The sequence below is a fragment of the Oenanthe melanoleuca genome, chromosome 9 (assembly GCF_029582105.1).
Source record: "Oenanthe melanoleuca isolate GR-GAL-2019-014 chromosome 9, OMel1.0, whole genome shotgun sequence".
NCBI lineage: Eukaryota > Metazoa > Chordata > Aves > Passeriformes > Muscicapidae > Oenanthe > Oenanthe melanoleuca.
The window spans coordinates 4,333,197-4,355,720 of NC_079343.1; the positions used below are offsets into that span (position 1 = coordinate 4,333,197).

Consider the following 22,524-nt stretch of genomic DNA (forward strand, 5'->3'; position numbering starts at 1 on the left):
GAGGTCAACACAAAGATGTGTTGGCTCCTGTTCCAAAGGGGTAGCTTGTCATTTGAGTGAACAGAGAAATTGAGGGTACATTATTGTTTCTTACCTGTCATTGAGAAGTATTTCTGTACATCTTTCTTTGTGCTTTTTACTCTGTAACAGAGAGGCTGCCTGTTTCCTGGAGATCAGGAAAAAAATCTCCAGAATACTACAAGGAGGGAGGAAATGCTAGCAGAGATCTTTTTGAATGGGGAATGTGTCACGTAGATGTTTTATTGTGCTGTGCTTGTAACTCTAGCAGCTGTTTGTCCGTGTTTTTGCTCATGTTTTTGATGAGGATTCAAAGGGGACTGTGGTGATACTCTGTTATTTTCTGCAAGTGGAGAAAGTTTGGCACCAAGTGGGGAAGCAACACAAGCCTCATTCAGAAGAGGAGTGCATCCTGTGGATCTCCATGCTGAGCTCTTTAATGTGTGATTTGGGTAGAGTTGTTTTGAGTGGACTTAATGTGGATAGTGTGCTGAATTATGGTTTACAAACATAAGCTGTTCCTTTGTCCCCAAGGTCTGTCTGATAAATGACAAGGAAAGCATCTAAGGCTTTTAAAGCTGTTTGGTACTAGAGCATGAAGCTTTTTGGACTAGAGCTACCCCCAAAGGATGTTGTGCTTAGGCCCTTTGTGTGAACAGAGAAGCAGATCTGGGAATTGTTCATTTGGTCTGGATTACTTTTATCACTGGAAATGTTTGTTGCTCCATCCCACAAATGCTGCTGCTGGCAGAAATGAATGGGTGGCCCAGAAGTGGGAATGAGGAAGGGATTTGCTTCCTTTGGTGGAGGCGTCGGTGTCTGCGTTCCTCAGAGTTGAATTCACGCCTCCTTCCCCTCTGCCAGCAGGAGGAATGGTACATTCATGTACTCCATGCTCTTGTCCTGTGTTCAAATCACTTTTTTTCTCTTCCAGGGCTTCCCCTAGCTATTGAGAACCATGTCTGACAACGGAGAACTGGAAGACAAGCCCCCTGCCCCTCCTGTCCGGATGAGCAGTGCAGGGGGCAAGGACCCACTGGCGACCAACAACAGCTTTAAACCCCTGCCCTCTGTCCCAGAAGAGCGGAAACCCAGACATAAAATCATCTCCATATTCTATAGCAATGAAAAAGGTAAGATGCCTCCTTTTTGCACTCTTACTTGTATTCTTTTACTCTCCTTGTGAGTTTTGATAGTGCCTTAGATGTCCAGCTGGTCCAAGTGAAGGGGATTGGAAAACCACCCCCTGTTTGCTGCCCAGCTTCAAGTAATGCATTTCCAAACAACCATAATCAATGCTTGCCATTCCTGGGGATCAATGTTTGGCATTTCTGGGGATCATGTTACTTGAAGGCAGATTCCTGGTTCAAACTGGGCACCCAGCTGGTTTGGAAGTTACTTCATGTTGATGATCATCTATGTGGCACCTTGAGGAGAGAAAAAAGGTCAGTACAGAAATAGTGGTGATGGTGCAGATGCTCGTAGGAAAATTCTGAAGTTGCATATTTTTGTCTGTGGAACTGCACTGTTAGGATTGATTACTAGTGGAGATAAACCTGGATTGCTGTAAAAAAGATTATTTCTGAGAAAAACATTGCTATAATGAATTCTAGACTGTATTTGTGTCTTGTCCTCTTTTTGTATGGGGAGTGCATGTACAGCAGTGGAGCCCTTTATCCTGCCTCTCCAGAATGTGTGTCCATGTACAACAAAACAGTTCATAGATAGAAACATCTTCTAACACCTGAGATGGTAATACTGCACAGGGACTTAGGCCTGACCTAGTCTACTAAGTATTTTATTAATCTATTGGTTAATATTACTTTTAATATGCACATTGGAGAGGACCCTGCTGCTCTTGATGCCTTCTGTGCTCTGGGCTCCCCGTGCCTTGCTGCTGGTGTGCTGGGCAGGGCTGGTTCAGTCATGCTGACACAGGTTTGGTTGTTTGAAGAGATTCTGCTCCTCTGGTTGATTATTCTCTTGGCTGAGTGTTTTCCCCAGGGCTGGTTTTTACTCTGTCTCAGCTGTGTGAGCAGCTCTGCAGCCATGCCTCTCCCTGGAGATCAAACCAAGAGAGACAGGTTTCCCTCTGTTCCCAAGATCTGGCTTTCTGCTCTCAGCAGTAGGGGTGTTTCCTTTTTGGAGGATAGAAGGGTTTGGCCATTGTAGCTTTTGGAGGCAGAATAGTTATTTCACAAGGTCATTTATTGTGAAATAGCCTGTCTATGGCTGGGCTACAGCAGTAGCAGTGGTGGTCTTTCTGCTGACATGCATGGGCTCCAAAGACCAAAGTCTGTAATGAGAACATGAGAACCTGCTACAGGTTGGTGGCAGCACCCCAAGAGAGACTCCAGCCCTCTGAGGATGCTGAATTTGGGTGCTGAAGGTGGCAGATCTGGGTGCAGTGCAGTGCTCTGTGTCTGGAGGAGGTTCTGCCTTAGCTCTCCAATCCTGCAGAAATGGGTGTTTTACCATTTTATTGTTGGTCCCACAAAGAAATACTCATAATTTGTCACGTTGAGTTCTGCAAGGAAGTCTTGTAGAAGGATCAAATCTGTCCCTCTTCAGGCAAGGAGAGCAGTTCATGCCACTTGTCTTTCTTCTGTTGCATTGGTGGCCCATCAGAGCATTTGAGCCCTTTTACAGGCAGGGATAAAGTGGAACATAATGAAATAGAACATAAACCCCACATAAAGGAAGGTTTTCCTTGCTCTGAATTAGTAACAAATGAATTATGAATGCAAGTTGGGTGCAAGTACAGCTGGAGAGCTTTGTGACATTCCATGACACCTTTTTTCTCCATGGACATTTTCTGTCTTCATTTTGATGGTGGGTTTGTTCATTACTGGAATGTGGAGGTGGTTGAAGAATCATCTAAAGTTGTATTGGCTCTTCTCAAGTTGCTTTGGAGTCCTTTAACTGCTTTAGATATTGACAAGTACCAAATTTAGGGAAATTAATCTGCATATTTATTTAGCATCTACCTACTGACACTTTGTGTTGTGAACTGAAAATAGGAGAAAGAATTTCTGCTGAGAAAATGACATTTTAGAGGAAATGAGTGTCAGTTTGTGTTTTCTAGATGTTAAAAAGTAATTCAAGTAATGTCTTCCTGATAAAAAAATCAACTTTTCCTGCATGGCAAGGTATTAGGAAAAACTGAAATTGAATTACCCAACTTAGAGGAACTATCTGAAAGTTGTATTTTTTTTAATTTGAAAGAAGCTTGTCTATTGCATGACCTGCACATAATATAAATATGCAAAGAAGGGATTTTGGCCCTCAAGTCTGCAAAACTGGCAGTTGAATGTAAGTAGAACAGAAGTGGGCACAGTGTCTTTCTGGCACTCACACAATAGTCAGATGTTAGTTGTTTTGTTCATTAGCATGGCTGGGACGCACCCTCCCCAGAAATGCCCATTTAAATCCTTCTTTTCTTTAAATTCAGCTGCTGGGAAGCTTTACAGAAATGCCAACTTCTTGCTCAGATTTAAAAAAAATACATTGGGACTAGATGCAAAATAATCTGTCAACCTGGGGTAGAAGTTTTGTCATGGAAAAAAATGTCTCCAAGGCACAGCATAAGTTAACAAATCACTACAAAAATGTTCAGTTTTCCTTTTCAGAAGATGAAAAAATCTTTGCCATTATCCAGGAATGTTGTTTGGCTTTGCCCATCTCTGTCCTTATGATTTTGCAAGGTCCCTCCTGGCCAGCCTCATCTGCTCCTGGGTCCTCTCTTGGGAGTTCTTGTGCTTTGGGGGACTTGCAGATGAAGAGGTTTAGCAATTACGCAGTTTCTGTCCCAAGTCTGAGCTAGTTCTGTGCTGAAATAATCATAAGGGTTTGAGGGATTATTTAATCATCAGTCATGGAAGGTTTTTTCCCCCCTGGTTCCATTGTTTAGGATAAATGAAGTGATAGTCATCTTCTTACTGGAGTACTTTATTGCCATGAATTTTCTTGGCCTGACTTCTGAAGTCAGAGGGAACCTCTGTGTGGTTTTGGAAAGCTTTAAAATAGTCCCCTAAAACCAGAAATGTTTGTCTTTGAGCAGAAAGTATAGAAGGAGGTGCTGAGGGCATCACCCAGATCCTGCATGTCACATGCTCGGGGGCACATTTTGGTGTGGTTTCAGCTGGAGCCCAGCAGCTCCAGGTGCACATCTGGAGTCAGCTGCCTGCTACCTCCAGCTGTTGGGAACAGCTGTGTTTCTTGCCTTCTGTATGGAATTTGGTTGGTGGGAAGTGAGGGCAGCCTGAGGATGGGTTTGCCTTGGGAAGTACCGAGGCTGACACCTTGCTGAGTGCCTGTGGCTTCACTTGGGGAAGAGTCTGGTTGTATTTTAGGCACCTTCTTAGTTCAGACAGAGCCTTTGTCCAGCTCACCAAATCCTTCCAAAGGACCTGTGTGCTTCTTAGTTAGACAGAGCCTTTGTCCAGCTCACCAAATCCTTCCAAAGGACCTGTGTCTTCCCCTCTTGGGTACAGGAAGACTATGCTGCCGTCTCTGCAGGGCCAAGGGCCAAATTTTATTATTACCATAATAAAATGGTAAAGCACCCATTTCTGCAGGATTGTAGGGCTAAGGCAGAACCTGTTCCAGACACAGAGCACTGCACTGAGCTGACAACACCCAGATCTGCCAAATTCAGCATCCTCAGAGGGCTGGAGTCTCTCTTGGGGTGCTGCCACCAACTTACAGCAGCATCTCGTGTTCTCCTGGCAGACTTTGCTCTTTGGGGCTCACCCATGTCAGTGTGAAGACCACCAGGTGCAGTTTGGAAGGAGCATTGCCCTGCACTGAAGGGATTCCTGTTTCAGTCCTGAGCCAGGGCCAGGAGCAGCGTGGCCTCACCATGGCCTTGTTCTGGGAGCAGAGCTCGAGGATGTCCTGCCAGCACATGACTCACCGGGCTTGCCTCTGGCTGGGGCTGTTTGTTTGAAGTGCTGCTCTGCTGTTCCTGTGGGCAGAGCCATGGTTTTTAGTCTCCTTGCCTTGCCTACTCGTGGGCTCTGTGTATTTTTGGAAGGAGCGGGTTTTTTTACCCAGCACATGCTGCAGGGCTTGAGCACCAGCTCCTGTTCACTGGGTGTCAAGTGCTCCTAAACAGGAGGATATAAACTTTTTATATCTATCTATCTAGATATACATGTTCCCCCTTGCTTCCACATACAAAACTGCAAAAATAAGGCAGAAATGGTGCTTTCCTTGATTTCCACAGCAGCAAATTTCTCCTGTGTTTAGCCTGATTGCTGCTAATGAAACATCTGACAGCCCATTTGCTTTTTGGCTCTGCCCTGTGCAGCCATATTAAAGATATCCTGTTTATAAGAGCCGTGTCTTTCCACAGCATTGTTCAGCTGGAGGCAGCCCACATGGCTTTTCATTTGGGAGTATTGTCCTCGCTCCCTGTCCTTCCCTTCCCGCCAGCGTGAGGGGATTTCAGATGCATTCCTGCCTCTGAGCAGCACCATCACTGCTTGCTGTGTAATAATGAAGAGAATGCTGCTTCACCTGCTTTTTCCCTACAGAAACAAGAGGATTTTTAAGATGAATTTAGAAACAAAGCAGAAATAAAATAGAAATACATCCCCCCCCCCCCCCGCCCCGCCCCGAGCCACCCACTGAAAACACACAAAACAAACAAACAAAAATCCGAAGCCTCAGGTGTTAGAAAATATCTTATAAATTCAATTGAATCTAGGTTGGATTGTGCACGTGGTCCTTGTAATTATTTGTTCCTCCTTCTGGTACTTATTATGCTTTCCCCCATTTTTAATTTAAATTAGGTAATTGCTCTGAGGCTATAAACTCTTATCTTCATCGCAGGAAGTCCTAGTTTGCATTAATTACCTTGAATTGAAGCAGTGAGGCAACTGAGTTTTAAGTGTCTTTAGGGTGAACTTGAGGTTGAACTGAAGTTGTCTTTTCTGCTATTCTTAATCTATATTAAAATTTCTTTTTTTGCATTGTAAACATTTAATATATTTAGATTTCATGTGCTCAACAAGGCACTCTGGTGCTCTTAATCTCTTATTTTCCTGCTGCCATAATATAAATTATTTGAATGGAATAAGGTTCTTGGAATCACAGAATCCCAGAATGGTTTGGGTTGGAAGGGACCTTAAAGCCCTTCAATGTCCCAGCCCAGGGGCAACTTCTACTATCCCAGGATGCTGCAAACTCTGGACACTGCCAGGGATGGGGCAGCCACAGCTTCTCTGGGCAACCTGTACCAGGCCTGACCACCCTCACAGGGAGGAATTTCTTTCTAACACTGAGATCTTTGAATGTCTTTCTCAGGAAGCAAGAAGAAGGAAAAGGAAAGGCCAGAAATCTCCCCACCATCAGATTTTGAACATACCATTCATGTTGGCTTTGATGCTGTTACTGGAGAGTTCACTGTGAGTATTCCTGCCTTGGAGCAACTCAGGAAACAGCAGGGGTCAGTGCTGCAGTGAAGCCAAGCCAGGGTTTTAGAATAAAGTGCAAGTCAGGCTTTGTTTCTACCAAAGAACTGTTTTTCCTGTGTGTCTGTACAGCACGCTGTGACCTGTAGTGTTTCTGCAGTGCCAGTCACATCTGATGCTTTGTGTCACCTGGGAGAGCCCTCCCTGACAAACCCTCTTCAGTTTGCTTCCTTTAGTGGGTACCACTGCATCTGTAGAGTGTTTTGTGTTCCCACTCCTCACCTCTAGCCCAGCATACCTGGAGGAGTTGTGATCTGTGTTTTCACCCTTGGCTCCCCATCCTACTTGCTTGTGTGCTTAAGGCTGTGCATGTTATGCTTTTATAGAAGGAAAAAAAAGTGGTTTGCTTTTTAAAAACCTTTAAAATACTTAAAGGATGCTTAAAATCCCCTGTTTTTTCAGGGAATGCCTGAACAATGGGCTCGGTTGCTTCAGACCTCAAATATCACCAAGCTAGAACAGAAGAAAAACCCCCAGGCGGTACTAGATGTGCTGAAATTCTACGACTCCAAAGACACAGCAAAACAGAAATATCTGAGTTTTTCTGCTCCAGGTGAGAGCTAAGTGTGCAATACACTGGATTTGGGTATTTGGAGTGCAGTTTTCCTCTATGTCAGAGTGATAAATCAGATTCAAGTGCTAAAATCAAGGTGCATTTCAATGAGGCACAAATATACAAAGATTTAAAACTGACTGGAAACTGGCGTTGTCCAGTTAATTTCCTGTTTTAAGTGGAGAGGGGAAGAAAGGGAACTGGATCATTCATAGCAGCCAAAATGAGCTTGAATGGGCTGTGTTTATCAAGCTGGGGCTCTGGGACTGGTTTTGTGCTGGAGGCCTTGCTTCTCACAGCTGTCTCTGAACTTGATGTCACCAGCTGGTGACATCAGTGATGCAGAATAATTTGTGACTCCTAGATGGGGATCTGTGTTGGGGGGCTGAGAGAAAGATTGGCCCACAAACAGATGCAGTTTTATCATTTTTCTTCCAAATTCTTTCTTAAAATAACTGAGTAATAAGGCTTTGTAATATTACCCTGTACTCAACAAAATTCCTTTTTTCTGATGATTTTATGTATTCTGCTATTTGTCCTGTTTAGAAAAAGATGGTTTCCCTTCAGGAACGCCAACGGTGAGTGTGTTTACTGTTACTTGGATATTCTGTGCTGCACACAAGTTCTGGACTTGTTGCATCCTGAATCTTGAAGCATTAAACTGTATAAAGATTAAAAGTATAAAAATTAGGAATTGTTTTGTGGAATAGAAACATAAATTTGGATGGTCATTCACATGCAGCAACTGTGTTTGAGTCTCATAATAAAATATAATAACTAAAGGATAGACTGAGGGGTTTAAGTTATTTTGACATTGGTAAGAATTATTTTGTCTTAATGTGAAGAAAAAAAATGTGAAGTCTTTAATACTGTGGGAGAGACAATTTGTTTATCTGTCTTTTTTAAACTTGGGTAAAAATGTAGACCAATGCCAAAGGTTCAGAGCCATCAACAGCTGTGGCAGATGATGATGAGGATGATGAAGAAGCTCCTCCTCCTGTGATTGCTCCAAGGCCAGATCACACAAAATCGGTGAGCAGCTGTAAAACTGACAGCCCTACATTTCTCAGCATTGCAGAACTTCTGCTTTTTAGGGAAGTGTTTTATTTGGGCAATAAGCTTGCTTGTAAGGTTTTAGGCAAAAGTTCTGTTTTTTGAATTTACTAAGAAAATACCTAATTTCTGAATATCAGTTGGATTAGAAGTCCTGTAGTTAATAGAATCATAGGATCATTTAGGTTGTAAAAATCCTCTCAGATCATTGAAATTTGTCAATTTGTTTGTCAGTTTTAGGGTAGCCCTCATCTACACACCTTGGTAATGGTGTCATATGGATCCCACTTACTCCAGCTCCTTCTTTTGGCTGTGGGAACCAAAAGAACATTTTGCCTCTCTGTTGCCCACTTTTTCCAGGAGTGCAAATGTAAATTATGTTTATTTGTCTAGTGATATTGCTTTATAATTTCCCACGCTTGGGATTTAGACATATAAAAGGTGAGAGGTCCACAGCTGGATATTTCTGGAGTAGATGTATATATCTTTGAACAGCTCAGGAGGAAATGAAATAAAACTCCAAGAAACTAAATCCCTTAAACTCTTAAACTGGGGACAACTGGGAAATATTGGAGAATCTCATCCTTCTTTTCATGGCAGTCAAGCATCTTTTTCCTTTAGAATTTAGCAGAAGTTGATCTCACTATTGGTGAGAACCACTAACAGTGGTTTCTACTCTATTAACTAGTATGGGTTATAAAGAATAAGCAGATAAAAAAAACTGAGAAACCCACTGTGGAATCACCTGGCATCCTCTCTGTTCAGGAGGTGCCTGGATCTCTTTCAGGGGTCAGTACTGTTGCCAGTGTCTTGTTTTATGGAGCTTTAATGTGTCTCAGGTCTAATTTCTGCCTCATACCTGTTACAAAACCATGCTTGGGAATTTTTGCAGAGCTGTGGGTTTCAGCTGAAGGTCAGTGGTGGCAGAGCAGGTGCTCAGGTCTCTGGTGTCATTTACAGATTTACACCCGCTCTGTCATTGACCCCATCCCTGCCCCGGCCGGTGACTCCTGTGCTGACAGCGCCTCCAAAGCAGGGGATAAGCAGAAAAAGAAAACCAAGATGTCAGATGAAGACATCATGGAAAAACTACGTAGGTGCCTTCATTTCAGATAAGAAAAGGCTTTAGGGCTGGGGGAGGAATGTTAGAGTTTTGCCCTCACCCTTGTTTTGTGTGCAGTGCTTTGTGTCCCAAATCTGCCCTGGCTCGGGTGGTTTGTAATGCTTGGAGCTCTATGGGGTGGAAAACAGGAATAGAACAGAATTGGGTTTGTATGCATGCACATCACAGTGTCACAACTGAACTTCAGTCAAACCATAGTAACACAAAATAGTTCCTGCTGTTGCTTATTCCATAACCATCTTGATGATGATTTTTCAGTGTTAATGTTCCCCTGCAGCTTTGGCTGACCCAATCTTGGGTCTGTCTTGGCCAGGCCAGCCCTGCTATTGGAGAGAAGTGGGATTGGACTGACTTTTTGATTGTTCTTTTTTCTTTCAGGCACTATTGTAAGCATAGGAGATCCCAAGAAAAAATACACCAGATATGAAAAAATCGGGCAGGGGTAAGTGTTGACCCCAACTTTTATTCCCAATGGGCCAGTGTTAGCAGCAGGGTGCTGTTCTGTGCCTCACACCACTTACTGTGCAGACAGATGTTGGCTGCATTCAGCAGTGAAAAATTACAGAATCCCATCCTAGTTAGGGTAGGAAGGGACCATCCCTTAAATTTCTCCTCCCTGCCAGGGGCAGGGAAACCTTCCACTATTCCAGATTGCTCCAAACGCTGTCCAACCTGGCCTTGGACACTTCCAGGGATAAGGCAGCCATAACCTCTCTTATTTTAAAGTAAATAAACAGTGAAGGCATCACAAAGTGGTAGAAATTTTGAATTGAAAACTGAAATAATTTTGTGTTTGTGACTTGGCTGGTCATGTGTGTGTTCGTTACTCAGGGAAAGGCAACTTGCTGTAACATTTTCCTTTCTCTTCACAGGGCTTCAGGTACAGTTTTCACAGCTATTGATGTGGCAACAGGGCAGGAGGTAAGATTCCTGTGTTCTTTTTTTGTTTAACTGTACTTCTGTGGGTGCCAGAATGATTTGAATGATTTCTTTCAGTGGTTGCCATCACTGCTATCACCTCTCAGATCTGTTTGTCATAGTCAGTTGTAACAGTGTGCCTTCTGTAGTAATCAGATGAGGAAAGCTAAAAACAGAGATTTGTCTTTCCAGTGAAAAGCAGAGGGAGTGAGGTGTTTGGAAAATGGTTTATCCTTCAAGAATTGCAGGTATTGTTGTCTTGTGTTTTCAGAAATAAAATTTTGTTAAGTCTTTGCACACTTGGCTGTGTCTGTCTCTAGGGTAGTAGCTTGTCTCATGTGATGCCCTGTTGTAGGCAGAATGTCTTCTCCATATCCTACTCTTTGCTTTTATCCCTTGGTCTCTCCAGTGAAATTGGTGGCATCAGCAATGCTCTGCATGTGTGTCATCCAGTGGCCATATCTTGAGAGAGAACCCAGAGGGCTTCTGGGACTCCAATTTTAGGAATTATTTGTCTCTGTTTAACTTCAGATTTCCTTAATTTTCTTTTAATGTTTTTATTTAAGTACTTTCCTAAATTTTCCTTTAAATATCCACAAGTAGGCATTCTTTAGGTCACTGATAAGTAAATGTCCTTTCAAGAGTCCTGCAGTGGATCACTGCATCTTGATAAAACATGAGCCTTGCCATCAACTCAGTGTCTCTTAGTTTGCTCTCTACACACTGCAGTATTTAATGTCCTCTTACTGATTGCACAGTGAATTTTGGAGTCCAGGGCCTTTCTGTGACCTGCTCTGTACTTTGCCAGGCAGTTGATGGTTTGCAGCCTTCATGCAGTGCTCAGGTTTCCTCTGCTTAATGCTTGAGGATAGAATTAGGTTTGTTCATAGTAAGATGAACACTCCTCTTAGAGCTACACAGTGACAGGACAGGAGGGAACAGACAAAAATTGCCAGAAGGGAAACTTGAGTTAGATATTAGAAATCTTTTCCCTCTCAGGATGATTTGGCATGGCACAGGAGCTCAAGAGGGATTGTGGAACACCTGCTCATTGAGCTCTCCATTCCAAATTCCCACAGGACCCTCAGCAACCTGCTCCACCTCCAGTCAGCTATTTTGTCATCCTGTGCTGCAGAATGACAAGAATTTCTTCCTTTAATGTCCTTGGCCATATAATAACAATCATTTCTACAGGATTATGTTGCTTCTTTTGTTTGGTTTTGGAGTCAACCCAAACTGCAGAGCTCCAAACTGCCTCCTCAGAGTGTTGGAGTTAACAGAGCCAGGATAATTCTTCTCCACTGTAAACTCTGTAATACTTGTCCTTGTTAGCTTCTTTCCTGGATGAGGTGGGCCTGTATCTTCCCTTTTCCCTCTTGGATAGTTCATTGAGTTAATGGCTTTGAGAGGAATTCCTTCTGCTCCCAGCATTCCTTATACCCAAACACCACTTTGGTCAGAATAAAGAGCAACAAATTGCCTCACCTTGAATTGGAAGGCTCAGATTTTCTCTGTGAGTTGCTACAGGATTCTCTTATGCTTCAGGCCTGTTGATATGGAATTAAGTGACTATCTTTCTTTCTCCTGAATGCCCTTTGCTGTCTGGTCTGGCTTCTCTTACTGTCTGTGGATCCTTTCAGCTGCAAGAGGATGATGTTGGCCATGAGTGCAACTTGTGTGCTCATCAGGCTGGATTCTTTTGAGTTGCATGCTGATAAATAAATAACTTGCTAGCCACAAACTGTTCTAAACTCCTTTAATCCTGTTACAGGATTCCTTCTGCATTTTTTTCTGTATTAAGAGTGACTGAAAGGTTTGGGTACTGAGGTTTGAGATTGCTGTTTTATTTTGCCTTATTCAGGTGGCTATTAAACAGATCAATTTGCAGAAACAGCCCAAGAAAGAGCTGATAATTAATGAGATCTTGGTAATGAAGGAGCTAAAGAACCCCAACATAGTCAACTTCCTGGACAGGTAAATGCAGCCAGCTGGCTGATTCCTCATCCCAAGGGTTACAGGAAGTTATCCCTTGCTCAGACCTGCTCTTCCTTTACCTAAGGAAGCAGATGAGTGTCTGTAGATGTCACCCTGATGGCACAGGGACATGCTTTTGGTTTTGTCTTTGCAGTTACCTCGTAGGGGATGAGTTATTTGTGGTGATGGAGTACCTGGCTGGAGGCTCTCTAACAGATGTGGTCACAGAGACGTGTATGGATGAAGCACAGATTGCTGCTGTCTGCAGAGAGGTGAGTGTGGAGGGGCTGGGTGAGGACTGGAGGTATTCCCTATTCCCCTGATTTTTCTGGCATGCTCAAGTTAACACTGATTGCCACAATTGCTGCTGAAGCCATTGAGTAAAGAATGAATGGTAGGATGAGCAGAAATCAGTATTAAAATTGCAGAAAATAGCAACATTTATTTAAAAAACTGGGTCTTTGCAAGTTGTAACACAAAAAGGATAAAAAGTGGTTTGTAGGTGAGTGCTTGAGAATGTTTGGTGATGGAGAAAATCAAGTCTGTGGGTTTGGTACCTGGGGTGCCTCCTCCTGCTGACAGTGTTAACAGAAAGATATTAATAATGTGAACTATTATTAACACAATAATATGAATAAAGTTCAGAGAGGAGCAATAGAGAAGTTTAACAGCTGGAAGGAATGGCATTTTTAACTTGGACTAACAAAGAACATTCAGAGGCACTAAGAAAAAAAATCTGCATATTCATGTATGGGTAATGTAGAAAGGGGAAAAAGAAAAACTCCTGAAAGCTTTGAAGTGTTTTCCAGAGGGAAGAAGGGGAATGGTGGTTGCTCACAGTTTGGATCTGCTGAAACAGGAGTAACTTAAGCAACATATACTAAAATAAAGATGAACTGAATGCAGACTATCCCATTCCTATAGTGGCATCTGTAGTTCTGTGCCAGTTAACCTTTCTTTATTAATTTCTCAGGAAAATAACGCTCCAGAATGTTGTAGTTGGAATAACTTTGAGGTTGCAGTAAGATTTCAAATGAAAGTGTTAAAAGCAGCTGATACAACAGCTTATCAGTAGTTTCTGCCCTGAGCAAGTGCCAGTATCCAGCTCAGGCTTGATTTTATCATGGCAGAAGGAGAATTGTGTTATCTGCTGTGCAGAGAAAGGGAGGCTTTTAAAAAGCCCATCTGACTCCATGAGCTTGATGAGTGTTTTTGTGACTCACCCCAAGGGAGGGGAGGGAGAGCAAACTTTCACAGTAACGTGTATGGACAGAGCATGGTTTCCAGAGAAACCAGAGCTGGAAGCAGAGAACCAAAAGAGCAACTATTTACTGTGACACTAATGAACTTTTCTGAGGAAGAAATCAAATTCTGAACTATTGTACTTCATCAAAACCCTGCTGCCCAGTGTTTTAGATACATTTAGTTTTGCAAATCAATGTCACTTTGCTAAAGCAAACCAAGATTAAAAAAAAAACCTCAGTGGGGACATCTGTGCCAAACTGCAAATGGCAAATGTTCTGCTTAGATGGAAAGAAAAAAAAATCTGGCTTTTGTTCTTTTGCCTTTCATTCTCAAATAACAAAAGTAAATTTCATTATGGTTTTGGGCAGGAACTTAGTGTGAAAGGTTTTCATCTGAAAACAATGCAAACCAGTATTAGTGCCTTTCAGAATGAAGATGTTTTACAGCCTTCACTGTGGAAGTTGGACATGAAGTCTCACCAGTTCCTCTTGGTGAGACCTCAGTCTAAAAAGCTCTCACTTAATCCTTTCTGCTTCCACTGCAGAATCTGTGGGACGTACCAAAATTAACATCAGGGATTTCTGAGAGCATCTGATGAGAAGTTTAAAGGATGCTTTTGTTAGGATAGGGAAACTCCACACTGAAATGATTTTTGACTTGCTGAAATCTGAAGTATTTTTTAGCCCAAGAGCTTCCTCTGCTGGCTATTTTCTGTAATACCTTTCAGAGCTGGCTGAAGAGGGTGTGATCATGGTTTTGAATTTGTGTTCACATACAGCAGTTCTGTTTCTGAATGCTGAATGTTGTTTTTTCTCTCCTATTCAGTGCTTGCAAGCTCTTGAGTTCCTCCATGCCAACCAGGTCATCCACAGGGACATAAAGAGTGACAATGTGCTGTTAGGAATGGATGGATCAGTTAAATTAAGTGAGTAGCAGACAATTGTTTCATGTTCTGTTTTCCCTTTTCCAGGAATCTCTTGCTCAAAGTGTGTAAATCAGTAGAAGGAGAACTGGCAGGGAAATTTGAGGTGGTTTTTATTGGCTGTGAGTAATATAAATAATTTCTGTTATAAAATATGTATCAGCAGGTGCTGATACTCTGAGGGCCCTCAGATTGGGGCTGTGAACATGTTGGCCCGGAAGGATGTTGAAGCAAACCTGTGGCCCCATGAATATGTTGGTAAATAGGAAGTAACTGGCTCAGACAGTGAAGCAAAATGGGAATGATTGCAAGAGGAAAGTTGCAGCAAACTGCAGTGGCTTTGTCAGGATGCCAGGACTTGATATTAATGCTTTGCCCCATTCATGAAAAGGCCACTAACAAGAAAAGTGGGCATTATTGGTCATTTAGTGCAATCTAGTCTTACCTTGAACATTTTCTTGGATTGGAAGTGTAACATTTTATTAATATCATGACAAAACAAGCTGCTGGCTTTTCAGGTAATGGTTGTGCATGCATGGGCTTGTACAGTAAATCCTTTTCTGGTGTGTGTAAATAAAAATGATGTGAAAGCACTGATAGCTGTCAGGAGAAAGAGGTGCATTATCTGCCTTTCTTGTATGGGCTTGGACCTCAGGCCTCTGTGATAGTATGTGGGAATGTGCAAAGCATGTAACAATCAAAGAGTTAAGGCAAAAAAGGTGTGAAGCAAAAAGTTTTTAGTAAGAATTTGAAGTGCCATGAAAGTGTGTCTTAGCAATATTGCTATTCTAGATGGTTTGCAGTCTCATTATATTTATGAGATGGAGTGTGAAGAAAGATTATGAGCAACCTGATATGCATACCAGCATTGTTGGATACACTGCTCACTTGCATAGGGAATTTTTTTTTTACGGATGTGTCTGTGCACAGACTGTGGATTCAGAGGCTGAGGAGAAGTGGACAGTTACAGCACAGGATGTGGCTGACAGGGGTTAGCTGGAGAAGGATCAAAATTGCAAAAGAGGTGTCAAAGAAAAGTGGCCAAAGGACAGAGTTAGCAGCTGAGTCAAAATCATCACCCTGGCAGATTGGGGGAGGATGAGGAGGAAGGAGACACAGGAGAAGACAGGAGTCAGCTGCAAAAACTCCCTGTATGAAGGAGAGGTGGTGTAATCGGTGCTCAACAAGCTCTTCTGGGGTGGGTGATTATATTTGGGTGGGAGAAGCTGCACCTTCTTTTTGAACTCTTCCCCTTCTCTGAGGGAGTCTGGTGACAGGACAGGTGTCACCACTGCAGCTACACATGCTACTGGTGAGTGAAACTGAATTCCTGCCTGTCTTTTTCCTCTGTGCTGGCTGGGAGGTCAGGAGAACACCCTGCAGCTGTTTCCCTGGGCTGGCCATGGAAATGGGCTGTGCTGGGAGGTGACTCTGGCACCTTGATAAGGCCAAAAAGTGCAGGAGGAACTTGGTGACTCCTATAGGTTTTTGTTTGTTTGTCTGTTTTTTTTAAGGCAGCATTTTGACTCTCAGGGTGGGGTAGTTCTGTTAAATGGTTTTGGTGCAACATGGCACTTCCATGACTTGGCACTTCCAAAATCACCCTGGAATTTAAATTTCTCTCTCTCTTCTCTCCCTCTCTCTCTCTCTCTTTCTCTAACTTAGTGTCAATGATAAAGTAATATCTGTCTCCTGCCTTAACTGTGTTCTTATTGATGCTTTACATGCCTGGGAAGTGGGAGTGCTGCAGCTGGATAAAGTAACATGATGGGACATGCATTGCTGCTGCACCTGAAGGCTATAGGAATAGGTGACTTTTCTTGTTTTCTTGAGTGTGGTTGTTCTCTTTGGTAGTTACCTTGTGGAAAGGTTTGTTTGTCCAGGTTCCTGCTGCTGGCTGGGGTAGCACTGCACTTCCCTGGAGCCTTGTTTCCATGTCTGTTGGCTGTAGTTACCTGTATAGATGGCCAAAGTGCTGTGAAATGTTGACCTCAGTAGCTGCACAAGTACAATCTGTTTAGCAGGGCAGAAAGCCATGGATTGTGGATGGATTTCTGCTAATTCAGGCTGTATAACACACCACATGCAGAACACACTGCCTGCGTTCTGCCTGATTGCTTATTTTGGCTGTTACCATTCTAGAACTCTTGAAGGAAGGACTGGCAAAACACCATTCTTCTGCAGGGTAATTCTTGTTCCCAGAGGACAAAAGCCATGGAATTCTGCCCTGCTTAAGCACCTTCAGGTTTTGTATTTTCATTGCACGTTGGCTTTTTTAATACGGAGAATGTTGCGGGGGAGGAAAGAAAAAACTGCCCCCAAACCCCTCTCAATGAAATGTATGTGTAGCAATAGAGAAATCTTGTAGGAAAACCACTTCTTGGGGTGCAGCAGTTTAACCTCTTGAACTTCTGTTGTCCTGCAGCCGACTTTGGGTTCTGTGCCCAGATCACCCCCGAGCAGAGCAAGCGCAGCACCATGGTGGGAACTCCCTACTGGATGGCTCCTGAGGTGGTCACACGCAAAGCCTACGGCCCCAAAGTGGACATTTGGTCCCTGGGCATCATGGCCATTGAGATGGTGGAAGGAGAGCCCCCATACCTCAACGAGAACCCCCTGAGGGTAAGAAGTCCTGTGTTGATGGAGCTGTATCATTAATTGTTCATTCATTGCATCTGCATTAAAAAGCCAACAAGCTTCAGCAGAACAAGAAAGTTCTTCCAGAAGGAAGAAAGCTGTCATGGATTTGCAGTCAGCTTTACCCTGACTCCCCATCCCTGGAAGTATCCAAGGCCACGTTGGATGGGGCTTGGAATAACTGGAGTAGTGAAAGATGTTCCTGCCTAAGGCATGGGGTGGAACAAGATGGGCTTTAAGGTCTGTTTCAGCCTAAATGAGTCTGGGATTCTGTGGTGGTACTTAGAAGATTTGCCTGCCTGTAACTGAAACACAGGGCTTGGACCTCAGGCCTCTGTGATAGTTTAGGGAAAGTAAGCCCAAAATACTACAGAAAGTGCTGCTGTGTCGAAAACTTGATATTTTCTTTGTTGAGATCAATATCTGTTGCCAAAAGATTTTGAGCATTATTTTGCTACAAGCAAGAGTAGGTCATGACTGCCTACACATGTGGCATTTTTACAGTTCCAATCTCTGAAGTTGAGGAGAAGTAGGCTGCAGAGCCCTCTTTTTCTTCAAATCGGGGTCTGCCACAAGGCAGCTCAGTTTGGCATCGTTTAAAGCTTGGCTTTGGCTATACCTTATTCTTCATTTTACAGGCTTTATATTTGATAGCAACTAATGGCACCCCAGAACTCCAGAACCCCGAGAAACTGTCCCCAATATTCCGGGATTTCTTGAACCGATGTTTGGAGATGGATGTGGAGAAAAGAGGATCAGCCAAAGAATTGCTACAGGTGAGACTTCTCCTCACGGTGTGAGATCCAGAAGGCAGAGTCAGGTCAGCCAGACTGGCACCCTTTCCCTTTTTTTTTTGGGTTTTTTCTTTTGTGTTTTCTCCTGGGAACTGTAGTGAGAGCAATTTGTAGGAAAGATTTATAATATACTTCAAAGTTATTCCATCATAATCTGTGATTTCACTCTGCCACTGTCAAAGTGTCCAGTAGTTTAGGAACTCCCTTCAGAAGGTGGCCATTGATAGTATTTGTATTGCTTTTCATACTTCCACTTGCAAATATCCCCCTCAGAACTCCTGATAAAATAATCTGCTGGTCTGACATCAGTGTTCAAGCCTTGAAAAGAAAAATTTCCTTTCTCCCCCCAGAGAAAGCTGGAGCAGTGTCCTTGCCATCGTGCCACCATTTCTCCTTTTAGTTTTGATTTTAAAAACATTTTGTGCACTAGAAAAAGCTGTTTTTTTAAATATCTGCTTGTAGGCATTGTGTGAAGGAGTAAGGGAATCACTGATGCCATTCCTTGAGTAGCTCTGAGGCAGATGGTATAGAGGCTTTCCCAGTAAAGCCAGCTGCTGCTTCTTATCTTTCTCTGATTATTTCTTGTTTGGATCTTTGTTTTGCTCATTGCAAGTGCAGCTTTAATACCTTTTCCAAAAAATAGTGAGATACTCCAGGAGAATCTCCATTGGGCAAGACAGTGTGATCCTAACCAGCTTGGGATCTTTTTGTCTTTGCAACAATCAGGGGAAACATGTGAAACAAATCAGCAGTTACAGTGCAGAGTCCTTGCTGCCTAGCTCCATGGAAACATGGCAATCAAACCTTTAAAAGCCTGTCTTTCACTGATTCCTTGTGTTTGTGTCTTCCTGGCAGCATCCCTTCTTGAAACTGGCCAAACCTCTGTCCAGCTTGACGCCACTGATCCTGGCAGCCAAAGAAGCAATGAAGAGTAACCGCTAACATCCTGCCACAGCCTTCTTCCTTTTTTTTGTTGTTTGTATTTTACAAATCTTTATAATATATGAAATTGTTACACTTCGGGGGGGAGGGAAGGGGTTCTTGTGGGGGTGGGAAATGTCTGCAAAAGGGAAGAAACTCTCATCCAGAAGACACCCAAAATCCATTGTGGCGACTCTAGAGATCCCTGTCTGGGGTCCAGAAGGAATTGAGGGCTGAATTACTGGCCTTTGTGGGGTTTTTGTATTCTGATTTTTGTTTCCCAGACAGCCCAGAAATACCACTTGCTGTGCCCGGGGCTTTAAGGGGTGTTAACGACTTTGCTGTAACAGCTCCCGTTGTACCCTCAGGGTACTTTCAATACTTGAATGACAGATTCAAGCTTTCAGAGAGCAGTACTAATTTTACCTGCTGATCTCTTTGACTCTCCTCTTCCTCCCCTCTACCTGCAATCCCTGTGGGAAGCTCCCAGTGACCAGATTCACGGCAGGTGTGGCCAATGTGAAGGTACATCTTGCCCCTCATTTCTTGTTCGGATTAGCTGGCGCTGTACTGTAGAATCAACAGCTCGGTTACTTAAGGAATCACAATGTATGGAGATGGTTTTCACTTGTAAAGAAGAATAAGGAGAGAGAGAGAGGGGGAAGAGAAGTATTCAGCTGTTTCTCATGCCTGTGCTCTGTGGACATTTCTTTTTAATCAAAAATGTGGCCTCTTTGTAGAACTGTAATGATCGGTCAAGTCTTTGGATGTGGGTTATGGATGTGTAGGTTGGGGTCAGATACTTTATTTATGATCAAATGATCAGTTCTAGTCAGGGCAAGAAAAAATTCCAGCTGTCTTCCTGTCTGCTCTTTTTTCCCCTGTTAGACTTGCTGGCCAGAAGCTTGAGGGATAACGTGCTTGGTGCAGTGGGTGGTTCACAAACATGTATCTGTGCTCTGACTTGGGCTTTGGAAGTTATGCTGGTGCCTTTGACTTTTTTTATTTTACATTTCCCTTCTTTGTATCAAATACATTTTTGTATATGTTGTAATTTCCCCCCTTCTCCCCTCCCCCCCGCCAAGCAAATAATGCATCAACCTATGGAGTTGTCAGAGTTTAAAGTATTAGAGCTATTTTTTTCCAGTTTTGTATGTGCTCCATTTGTACTAATGAAACCAGAAGAACAAATAACCAGATCTGAGGACACTGACGATACAGGATTTTGGAAACACGATCTGAACAGATGACCATGAACACCTGGAGATGCCAAAGCTGTGAGATGAAGCAGAGGGGAAGCAGTGCTGTCAGACCATCATGGGCCTGTTGGACTGGCTGGTGTCACTCTGATCCTTGTCACCTGCTAGCCAGGATGGCTGCAATCAACCCTTCAACACCACAAAAAGTGTCTCCTTCTGAAGGACAGCAACAGCCTGAGCAGTTGAGTTCTTGGAGTGTTGCCAGGGTTGGGTTGAGCAGAGCCTGTGCCCCTTCTAATGCTGCAGTCTGTGCATTTCAACCTCCCCAAGTGTTTAAGGAAGAGCCAAGTAGTACCAATGTGCCAAATGAGCCTGTGAAAGAAAAACCATGACTTCAGTGTGATTGTATTGCATTCCCAGTGGGGCAGGGCCTGGGACAGACAGAGCTATGGTTGGGTGTGGATGGAGGACCCTGAATAAAAATTTTTGCACACTTTTCCAAACATTGCTGGCAGGGGATAGAAGTCATTTTCAGAGAATCTGTATAGAGAGTGACATTTTGGGGACTGGTGGCCAAGGTATGACGAACTTCCAGGACAGCAGAGGCAGTTTGGGGGAATGGTGGAGAGGAGCAGGGCTGGGGTCCCACATAGTTATCTTAACTACTCACAGGGATTAATCTCTCTAGCTGTAAGTGTGAGAACAGTTATGGCTTTAAATTGTAAATTCAAGGAAGTGTCTCATGCCAGGTTAGGAAATCCAAGTGCATTTGCCTGCAAAAAAGTTTATTATGAGCTGTGGACACTGTAACCCCCCTGGATTGAGTGTATCCTGGCTCCCTGATCAAATGGAGCAGTGAGGAGGCTTGGCTGAGGAAAAAAACCTGTTGGACCAGTGGTTCCCTCTTTGTCCATTGCTGGCAATGGACTTGGTAAAACTCCTTGTGCCAGAGTTAAACTGGGAGCTTTTCTTTCTTTCATCTTTTTGTTTTGTTGTTTTTTTTGTTTTGTTTTGTTTTTGTAATGGCACAATCTAGATAAATTTAGCTTTTTTAAAATAGAAAACAAGAAATCATAAGTAATTTTAACTTATTAGTTTCCTTTTATTGGTGAATGAACGGTTTAAAACATATGTTGCAAATTTTGTCCAATTTAGCCTGCTAAGGAGATGATTTCTGAAGATTCAGCCATCCTAATGCACAGAACTTGGCCCAATCCCAAGTTCCCAAACTGTGTGTGTGACTGGGACAGTGTGCAGGTGCCAGCATCTCCCGGCCCCATGCAGCAGCTGTTCTGTGGTGAGGTTTCCATGGGATCAGAGGTGGGGCTGGCAGGACAGGAGGGCCAGGAGAAGGTTTTTGTGTCTGGAGGGTCAGGCATCGTTTTTCTGCAAGGTGAGAAGCTCCAAGGTGTGGGTTTTCCCTTTTCCCTGGTGGGAGCAGAGCAGAGTCCTTGTGTGGCTGCAGGGCTGTCAGCTCTGCTGGGGCACTGGGGCAGTGGAGACCAGCCAGAGCTGGAGGAAATGATGGGAAGGGATGAGTTGCATCCAGATGTGGGGATTGCATCTTGGTGCCCACCCAGGATGCTGAGTGGGGATCCGAGTGCACACAATCCCTGAAGTGTTGGCAAGCTTGTGGCTGAGGTGAGAGTGTGCAGGGAGTGTGAGATTCCTGGGATGTTGTTATCACAGAACAAACCAGAGTTCTTATTAAAAAACAGCCATGGGAATGAGCACTTTGCCCTGCCTTTGGTTAATGAGACTAATTGGAGCTTCACCCCCTGGCTCTCTGTGCAGGGAGGTGCAAAGGTTTGGCTTCAGCAGATGGGTCCCATTGTCAGAGGGGTGGGGAGGGAGTAAAAACGTGATTAAGGGTCTCTCCAGCTGGAATTGAGTCAACAAATCTCTCTGGTCTGTTTTTCCCTCTGTTCCTTATGCTCTTGATGGGAATGGAAGTAGGTGCAAGCTTTCTTTTTATTTTTTTAACTGTCTTCAGATGTTAATGTTGCCTTTTGTGTAATTTAATCCCATTATGTTATTTAATTGTTACTGCAATATTAACTACTGTATTTGTTGACTTCGTTTAATAACTGTTCTTTCAGGGCTAGAAATAAACTTTTAAAAAACCTTTGGGGTTTTTTCCCCCCTTTCCCCTGTCATGAGTTTTTACTTTTGATTACAAGAGCATCTGAAAGAGTTTGTGTCAGTGTTTTACTGAGATTAAGAGAATGGATTTGTAATTAAGCTTTTTCTGAATGCTGGGTTTGCTCCATCACTGCTGATCAGCATTGGACCATGGGGATGAGGACACTGAGTGCCCACAGCTCTTTGAGGATTTGGGGTGAGATCCATCCTCCTACCTCCCAGGCTGCAGAGAGCCACTTTTGTTTGCCCCTGGACCTGCTAAAAGGCTGTGGGATGTTTGCCTGCCAGTCCAGCCAAAGCCTGCACTGACAAAGGGAAATGAAGAAACCTCTCATCTCCAGCAGCTGCTTCACCCAGACATGAGAATGTTGGTTTGCTCAGAGCCTGTCTCTTCAGGGTTATCAGCTTGTAGCATCCTTGCCTTTCTGTATGATTTTAAACTGGTGTTCTCTAACGCTGCCTTTAGGTGATTTGGCATTTAATTTCTCAGGGGAAAGTGGACAGGAGGAGAAGGACTGTGGATTTTGATACTTGAAGGAGAGCAGGGCT

The 22,524-nt window shown here is 43.4% G+C and overlaps 1 protein-coding gene across 1 annotated transcript in view; it reads left to right on the top strand.

Moving 5' to 3' along the window:
• Positions 1–21,920, top strand: part of PAK2 (p21 (RAC1) activated kinase 2) — a 41,666-nt gene extending 19,746 nt beyond the window's left edge. The window contains exons 2-15 of the mRNA XM_056499333.1: positions 953–1,151; positions 6,328–6,428; positions 6,897–7,047; positions 7,594–7,625; positions 7,972–8,079; positions 9,061–9,193; positions 9,602–9,665; positions 10,096–10,144; positions 12,003–12,115; positions 12,270–12,387; positions 14,186–14,285; positions 16,708–16,904; positions 17,558–17,695; positions 18,569–21,920. Of these exons, the coding sequence (XP_056355308.1) occupies positions 977–1,151; positions 6,328–6,428; positions 6,897–7,047; positions 7,594–7,625; positions 7,972–8,079; positions 9,061–9,193; positions 9,602–9,665; positions 10,096–10,144; positions 12,003–12,115; positions 12,270–12,387; positions 14,186–14,285; positions 16,708–16,904; positions 17,558–17,695; positions 18,569–18,655 (1,566 nt within the window). The 5' untranslated portion in view covers positions 953–976 and the 3' untranslated portion in view covers positions 18,656–21,920. The remainder of the gene's footprint in view (positions 1–952; positions 1,152–6,327; positions 6,429–6,896; positions 7,048–7,593; positions 7,626–7,971; positions 8,080–9,060; positions 9,194–9,601; positions 9,666–10,095; positions 10,145–12,002; positions 12,116–12,269; positions 12,388–14,185; positions 14,286–16,707; positions 16,905–17,557; positions 17,696–18,568) is intronic.
• Positions 21,921–22,524: the final 604 nt, after the last annotated feature.